Source organism: Fistularia commersonii, chromosome 29 (genome assembly GCF_037954325.1).
Source record: "Fistularia commersonii isolate RoL2024-O1a breed Wild chromosome 29, RoL_Fcom_v1.0, whole genome shotgun sequence".
In the NCBI taxonomy this organism is placed as follows: domain Eukaryota; kingdom Metazoa; phylum Chordata; class Actinopteri; order Syngnathiformes; family Fistulariidae; genus Fistularia; species Fistularia commersonii.
The window spans coordinates 9,593,061-9,601,255 of NC_141312.1; the positions used below are offsets into that span (position 1 = coordinate 9,593,061).

Sequence of the window (8,195 nt, forward strand, 5' to 3'; positions counted from 1 at the left end):
TAAAGAATATGTCAGCACAATTGAGAGGTGCAAGGAAACAGGACCAAATCATTCGTGTATTAATCTCCTGTCTTAGGAACTGGTGATAGACCTGTGAAATTTTCATCTCCTGAGGAGACAGAGGTTGGTGTTGGAGATGACCTCTTTGTATTCCTGATTGTTCGCCCTGCGATATACAAGTCGGGACAATGGCTGTGTCATTGGAAAATTTCTGGAGGTGGCAGCTGTCTGTGGTGTATCTCTAATCTGAAAGTGCAAAGTGGAAGGGGGGGTTACTGTGCCTCGTGCTGCAGTGTGTTGGTGAGGTCGTCACTGGTTTGTTTGTTTGTTTGTTTAGAAGTTTATTAGGACAGTGTACAAATACATTAAGCACAGAGGCAGAGATGTTTGTACCAGATCATAGCGCATAGCTAATTTCCATCTGTAGTCCTGTGGTCCCTGCAGCCAGGCTATAGTCCATTGCCACTTCTTTCCGCTTCCCCTTGAGCAGTGATGGCTGGATTTGGCTAAAAACCCTTGAGAAGTCAAAGAACATGGCTGTCACAGTGCTTACAGCATTCTCCAGGTGCAAAAGTAACCTGTGGGTGAAGTAGATCACAGCATCTTCCACACCAATGTCCAGTTGATATGCAAACTGGAGTGGGGCCAGCTTGGTGCTCACCATGGATCAGAGATGGCTGAGGATCATCCTCTCCATGGTCTTCATCGGGTTAAGAGGTTGGAGGTGAAGGCCCACAGGTCTGTAGCGGTTGAGCTCCTGAGAATGCGTGGTCTTTGGTACTGGAACCACACGCGATGTTTTCCACAGAAGAGGAAGTGTCTCTCAACTGAAACTCAGATTGACCCTTTGCAGAAATACTCCGCAGAGAGGATCTGCACAGTCACTGAGCAGTCAGGAGTTGATGTCATTGGGGCCTACAGCCTTCCTCACCTTGATTACCCTCAGCTGTTTCTTCACCTGGTGTATTGTTATGGAGAGGCTAGGGGTGGAGCTGCAGTGTGTGGTGAGTTGAGGAGGCTCGTGAGTATAAGAAAGCTGTATGCTGAGATGGCAGCGAATGTAGAGCAGCAAGGTTGGAGGGCAAAGATGTGTCCTGGAGAGGTGGCTTGCCATGGTTTTGTGGCAAAGTCGGTCATTGCTCTTCTGAGTGGTGTATTCGTTGTTGGTGCCTGAAACTTGTAGTCAGCAACGAGTCTCTGGCTGCAGAGCAAGCAAGTGGATGGATGCGCTTAAAGAGGAAGCATGGAACTGAGGATGTTTCTAAGGTAGGATTGTTTGCTTATAGATTAACAACGTAGCTTGGAGGTGGTGTTTCCAGGACACTGGATTTCACTGACTTAACGAAACATAGGTGAAGGATAGTGCCCACTTGAAAACCCAAATGATATGCTTCAGCCTGCATTTGGCGAGAGTAGGTAATTGGTGATTGCATATTGTTTATCAGTCAGTTCTTAATTTGCCAACTGGATGTTTTGAACTGTGGGGGGGAAACCAGTGAGCATGTGATTCATGTGATTGTGCATAAAATGAATTTACATTTTTACTAATTTCCTGCTTGCATATGAACATAAGTACTCAGATTTTTCACCCAGTTCATATGTGTACAATTTTTGCGCTGGGACTTGTAATATCCAATTCCTTATTTATTATGACTGGAAAAAAAAAAACATGTCAATATTCAAATGTTCCATAATCACTTCTTCTATATAACACAATAAGAGACATTTGAAACATGAGAATTATTGCAACACGCAGTAAATGTAAATGAGCAGTAAATGAAGACGACGAAAGATGTATTCGGAAAAGTAATTTTGGACTTTATCCTTCTTATGTTTAGGACAGTACAGCGGGCTTTTGAACCTTTAGGGAGAAGTCCACAATTGGACAGCCCTGTGTAATGCAGCCGAGGGAAATTATATCTACATGTGGGGAAAAATACATATTAAAGTTGTCTGGAGTCATTCCTCCACTGGCTTCAATCAGCAAAGCTGGGAACTCCTTCTTCAGAGCGCTGGCTGCTACATGAAGCTCCTAGAAGACAAGAACAAGATTAGATGGAGGAGACCAAGGCTATGAAGGTCAAAAACAACCAGACATCACATGTACATTGAATTGTAGAGTTATAACTCAAGTTGAATGTTACAAAACAGAAAATTGTTCTCACTTTATTATAAATAGATTTATTAAGCTATACCTATCATAGTTACGCTTCAAGTACATAAGTTGGTGCTGGGGCTAAAATGTTTATATGCCTTTTGACAGATAAAGTTAGCTGATTATTGGCAGCAATAAATATTTGATGATGACAATTTCATGAAAGCATAACACAGACCAAAAGCTCAAACCAGAAAATATTTAGCAGGGAAACGGAGTGAGGATATGTGAGAGGGTATTTGATATTGTGAGGAGAACTAGGCACCATTTTTTGAGTGTAGAGTGTACAACAAAGTCTGAGTGACCCTGCAGACATAATTTCAATATTAATGACTATCTTTGTCGATAATTGTAGCACAGAAGTGAAATAGATCTAAGAAAAACTATCATGAAAAATTGAATGATGAAGTCAAAGTTAGAAGGATGAATACTTTGTAGTTTGTAGATGGTGGGTAGGGATTTCTAATATGCCTTGAGTTTGTTTGCTTGTAACTGTGATTTAATTTACCCATGTGTGTTTTTGTTTGTTTGTTTTTTTGGTTGTTTTTTTTTTTGTGCAGGAATGTTCCATTAGCCAATGTTGTACTGTTTGCATACCACTTTAGCTGGATTACTGCGATATTTGTGTGAGCAAGTCTCATGAGTAAGAGCATCCATGTTCATAACATGCGTTCATAATTCTGTTTTTCATTCATCAACTTCTGCTACCTCTCTAAGTATGACAGCGGTAATTTAAATTACACCACATTGTTGCAGGTGAAGCTGTATAGGTGTGTGTGTGGGTTGGGGTTGGATGGATAATGTGTATTTTTATAATGCATTTATACATCTGGTCTCTAGACATGATTAGTGTGAAGAAATGTTCTACCTGAGGCAAAAAGTTGTCCAGCATGACAACATCTGCTCCTGCTTTGGCTGCCTCTCTTCCTTCCTCAGTGGATTGACACTCTACCTCAATTTTACTGCTAAAGCCACAGACAGAGCGTGCAGCTTTCACTGCCTGGAGGAAAAAAATAACAAGAGAAAATATAAAATCTAAAGGGCATAGCTTAAGACGCAATGTGTTTTTGTAAATATTCAACTGTATAATGAATTTATGGGAGATAAAAAAACAACAAAATAACGGGGGAATTCATAGTAAATTCATGTGTAAACAGCCATCAGTTTGAATTTGTATGGGTTTAAGCAGCATGGCTAATTGTGTAAGTTAAGGATCAATATGTTGTTGCAATTTGATGCTATGGTGGCACTTGGAAAAAAAAGACATACAACTTACCAAAACATAATGCTACTTCAAGACACATGCCAAAGAATGTCCAAATCATCCGTAACCGTTTGTCAAGAAGTAAAGAGTGAGAGTATTTCCCTTTCCTACGTGTTTCTTTGTTTACATGTTTTGTCTTGCTCACCTCTGTGATGCTTCCAGATGCCCACACATGGTTATCCTTCAACATCACCATCCCACTGAGATCATGCCTGTGCATGGACACGGTTCCCACCAGCATTGAGTATTTCTCGACCAGTCGAAATCCAGGGGTAGTCTTGCGTGTTCCTGCCACAACTCCATGCCAGCCCCCTGCCACTGCCATTTCGTGCAGCCGACGGCAGCGTGTAGCGATTCCTGAGGCCCGGGCCAGGCAATTGAGAGCAGTCCTTTCCCCAAGGAGCAGGCACTTTGCTGGACCTCGCACTATTGCAGTCAGTATTACATTAGCTGGGCCTGGTTTGAGATCAGACATTTAATTGTTGTTGCAGTTGTTAAGTTCTCCAAAAAAACACTGGTGTCATCAAATTACTGACAGAGGGTGGCCCATGAACAATTTAGGTGTAGCGGCTATCCTCACTGTCCTGTACAAAAGACAATTCTGCTGTTACTGATACTACCAGCCGTTGAACTAGTATTAATAATTAATACTGCAGCATGTTGTGAGAGTACATGGCAGAGATTTCCAGTTTGCTTTGAGTTTTATTGCTTATAACTGTGTTCTAATTTACCGATATGTACTATTTTTGTGCAAGCATGGTGCCCTTATCAGTGTTGTAGTGTTATAATACGAGTTTGGCTGAATTACTGTAACTTTCACTTGCAGTTACGTATAAACTAGCAAATGATGTCTATCTCTATTTGTACACTTTTACTGTTAAATATTTTTGCTTTAAGTAATATTCTTCTTCTTATCGTTTTGGCTTTTCCCTTCAGGGGTAGCCACAGCGAATCAACTTTCTCCATCCAACCCTATTCTCTGTATCCTCCTCTTTCACACAAACTACCTTCATATACTCTCTCACTACGTCCATAGATCTACTCTTTGGTCTTCCTCGAGACCTGCTGCCTGGCAGCTCCAATCCCAGCATCCGTCCACCAATATATTCACTATCCCTCCTCTGTACATGACTGAACATCTCAGTCTGGCTTCTATGACCTTCTCTCCAAAACCTTCTCTTCCTCTGATAGACTCATTCCTGATCCTATCCACCCTTGCCACTCCCAAAGAGAACCTCACTATCTTCATCTCTGCGACCTCTTGCTCTGCCTCCTGTCTTTTCGTCATTGTAACTCTCGCTGGTCTCAACACTGTCTCTTACACCTTTCCCTTCATTCTGGCCAAAAGTCTTCAATCACATAGTACCCCTGACACTTTTCTCCACCCATTCCAACCTGCTTGAACCTGTCTCTTCACCTCTTTTCCTCACTCTCCGTTGCTCTGGACTGTTGACCCCAAGTACCTTAAATCCTCCATTTTCCTGATCTCCACTCACCGTTCCACCCAAGTTCCTCTCATTTACACACATACAGTCGGTCAGGCTGCGAATAACTTTCATTCCTCTCCTTTCCTGTGTATACCTCCACCTCTCTAGATTTTCCTCAAGCTGTTCTTTGCTCTCAACACAAATCACAATGTCATCTGCAAACATCATGGTCCATGGAGATTCCTGTGTAACCTCATCTGTCAGCCTGTCCATCACCACTACAAAACAAGAAGGGGCTCAGAGCTGATTCCCGATGGAGTCCCACCTCCACCTTGAACTTCTCTGTTACCCCTACAACACACCGCACCATTGTTTTACAGCTAGCTTACATGTCTTGCGCCAGTCTAACATACTTCTCTGCCGCTCCAGACTTCCTCATACAATACCAGAGCTCCTCTCTTGGCACCCTTTCATGTGCTTTTTCTAGGTCTACAAAAACACAATGCAGCTCCCTTTGGCCTTCTTTGTACTTCTCTGTTAGCATTCTCAAAGCAAATACTGCATCTGTAGTACTCTTTCTAGGCATGAAGCCTTACTGTTGTTCACACATGCTGACTTCTGCTCTCATTCTAGTTTCCACTACTCTGTCCCATAACTTCACTGTGTGGCTCATCTACTTTATCCCTCTATAATTGCTGCAATTTTGCACACAGCCACTTTAAAATAGGCACCATCACAATCTGTCTCCATTCTTCAGGCATCGTCTCACACTCTGAGATCCTGTTGAATAATAGTCAGAAACTCTACTACTGTCTCCCTGAGACACTTCCACACCTTCTCAGGTATAACATCAGGACCAACTGCCTTTCAACTCTTCATCCTCTTCAATGCTGTCCTCACTTCACTTTTACTAATCTCTGCTACTTTGTGGACTACAATAGTCATGTCTTCTACCCTTGCCTCTCTTTCATTTTCCACATTCAGCTCTTCAAAGTACTCTTTCCATCTTCCCATTACTCTTCAAGCATCTGTCAATGCATTTCCCTCTCTATCCTTAATCACCAGACCTGTTGTACATCCTTTCCTTTCGTTATTTCTCTGTTTCGCCACCCTGTATAGATCATTCTCTCTCTCCTTACCGTCCAACTGAGCCTACAAGTCATCGTACGCCCTTTGTTTTGCCCTTGCTACCTCTATTTTTACCTTACGTTGTATCTCCCTGTACTCCTGTCTGTTCTCTTCAGTCCTCTCAGTGTCCAACTTCTTCTTTGCTAACCACTTTGTCTGTATAAACTCCTGCACTTCCTCATTCCACCACCAAGTCTCCTTATCCACTTTCCTCCAGATGACACACCAAGTACTCTTCTACCTGTCTCCCTGATAGCACTAGCTGTGGTTGTCCAATCATCTGGAAGCACTCCCTGACCACCTAGAGCCTTTCTCAACTCCCTAAAAACCATACAACACTCCTTGTTTTTCAGCTTCCACCACTTTGTCCTCTGCTCTTCCTTTGTCCTCTTGATCTTCCTTGTCACCAGTCATCCTACAAACCTGTTCCTTTAATTAATATAAAAAATATATTTTATGATTTGTATTTTCTGGACCAATTCGACCAAAACAGAACAAACTGGTCCATACTGTTTAGATTAAAAGCTTTGTAAGTGTGTCTTCCTTCCTAGATCAATCTATTCACACAGGAAGTAAGTGGGGGGGGCATTTGTCTTCATTTGTATTTACCCCAAAAATGTTTGTTGTTGATGACAAATTGAGAATTGTCAAATATTTTTAAATTTTTGAGGACACCCTACCTATTTCTTCTCCTTCCTGGCGAATCCAATCAACACTGCAGCCCAACTCAGAGAACACAGCAGAGAAGAAGGGACTCCCTGCGAGGATGCTGTGTGGTGTTTTACAAAGCAGCCGAGCTTCAACCTCCCGGGACCCAACACTCATGCCTGCCGCATCAAAGCTGGGCATGTCTTCGGCAAGCCACTCCCGGGCCAGCCGGGTCAGTGTGGGTATAGGAAGACAGTGTCCAGGCTGAAACATTCTGTTTTCAAACTGTTTTAAATGCAGTACATGAGGGAACAGAAACTGAAATCATGTAGTTTCATTCAAAGTCGTTTGTTTGTTTGCCATGTTCTATTTGTTAGAGATAAAACAAAAGCAACAGAATCTAAGTTTTCAGCCAAGTCAAAAAGTTTTTCCTGTCACCATCACCAAGTGCTTCATCATAGGGGAATGTTGTGAATTACCACTACATACACATAATTTGACTCCTCACAAATTAAAAATCTGACTGAAAATTGCATGACGTTTAAAATCAAGTAACTTAAATTATGACCTATCCAGGACACAAGATGCCACCAGTAGCTAAATTGTGTGGCTTGACTGATGTACCCTTGACCATAAGGTTAACTTAAGGAGGTCAAACATATTCCACAGAAACAGATTCTATTTCTTTAAAATATCTGGGTTAGAATAAAAATATTGCAAAAATAATCAAATCAACTTGATAGTACCAGAACATTCTGAGAGAGATTGTAAAAAATCAAACAAATTACATGAAAGTGATCCAGAAATTATCAAACTATGACCAAGATATAACATGAAATCTTCAAGTTATTACCTGCTGCCACTGGTCACACTGTTTCAAAAAGCTGACCCCAAAGACACAGAAAAACACAATGTGGAATTTGACCTCGTGTCTATGTTGTAATGTTTACGAGCTTGGAGTAAACATTAGATTTGATTGTTCGGACCAAATCGGTTCGATTTAAAAGAAAATACGTTACTTCAAGCATTTTGTAAACAACAGTTGAGTTGTTAAGTGTGCACAATACATCACAAATTTGTTATAAATTCAGATGAAGTAAACATCTTAAAATTCAATTTAAGTTTGTTATGTTTTCAATATAAACGAATGGAAATCAATTAAGAATTGTTTTCAATAGTAGACTTTTAAGATATTTTACAATAAATTTGAATGCTATGATTTTTATTGTACGATAAACCAGATAACTACAACCAACTGGTGACCGATCCTTGAAAAAAATTAAGTGACCACTGGAAATGTTTCAGTTCCTCTCTTTTGCCGTTTCTAGGTTTATGTTTGAGAAAAATGAACATTTTTGTTTTATTCTATAAACTACTGACAACAAAACTCCCAAATTCAAAAATTGTCCTGCTGGAAAAAGTATTCCTCAGAGTTGGGAAACATTGCCATGACAAGAATATTTTGACAACAATGCACATCAAAAATCAAAAGGTTTACAAAAAAGTGATGAAACAACACTAAAATCAGGTTCTCTGACTGGAAATAGAAACAGTGCCATGGAAAGCTTGACCC

General features: G+C 40.9%; 1 protein-coding gene across 1 annotated transcript; it reads right to left on the reverse strand.

The window, feature by feature from the left end:
• Positions 1 to 1,797: 1,797 nt before the first annotated feature.
• On the reverse strand, positions 1,798 to 7,525 carry LOC147216938 (nicotinate-nucleotide pyrophosphorylase [carboxylating]-like). The gene is made up of 5 exons (XM_086176759.1): positions 7,476 to 7,525; positions 6,655 to 6,907; positions 3,565 to 3,875; positions 3,024 to 3,155; positions 1,798 to 2,032 (listed from the first exon to the last, which is right to left on the reverse strand). Exons 2-5 carry the CDS (start codon positions 6,893 to 6,895, stop codon positions 1,835 to 1,837), a joined length of 882 nt encoding a protein of 293 aa, XP_086032885.1. The 5' UTR covers positions 6,896 to 6,907; positions 7,476 to 7,525; the 3' UTR covers positions 1,798 to 1,834.
• Between the last annotated feature and the right edge of the window lie 670 nt (positions 7,526 to 8,195).

What these genes read in the sequence shown, in the direction of transcription:
- LOC147216938 (XM_086176759.1), bottom strand. Translation starts at nt 6,895, where the DNA reads ATGTTTCAGCCTGGACACTGTCTTCCTATACCCACACTGACCCGGCTG. An exon ending in CCAGGAAGGAGAAGAAATAG is followed by an intron (nt 3,876 to 6,654) that starts GTAGGGTGTCCT and finishes ATCTCAAACCAG; the next exon opens with GCCCAGCTAATGTAATACTG. An exon ending in TGGACAACTTTTTGCCTCAG is followed by an intron (nt 2,033 to 3,023) that starts GTAGAACATTTC and finishes CTTGTCTTCTAG; the next exon opens with GAGCTTCATGTAGCAGCCAG.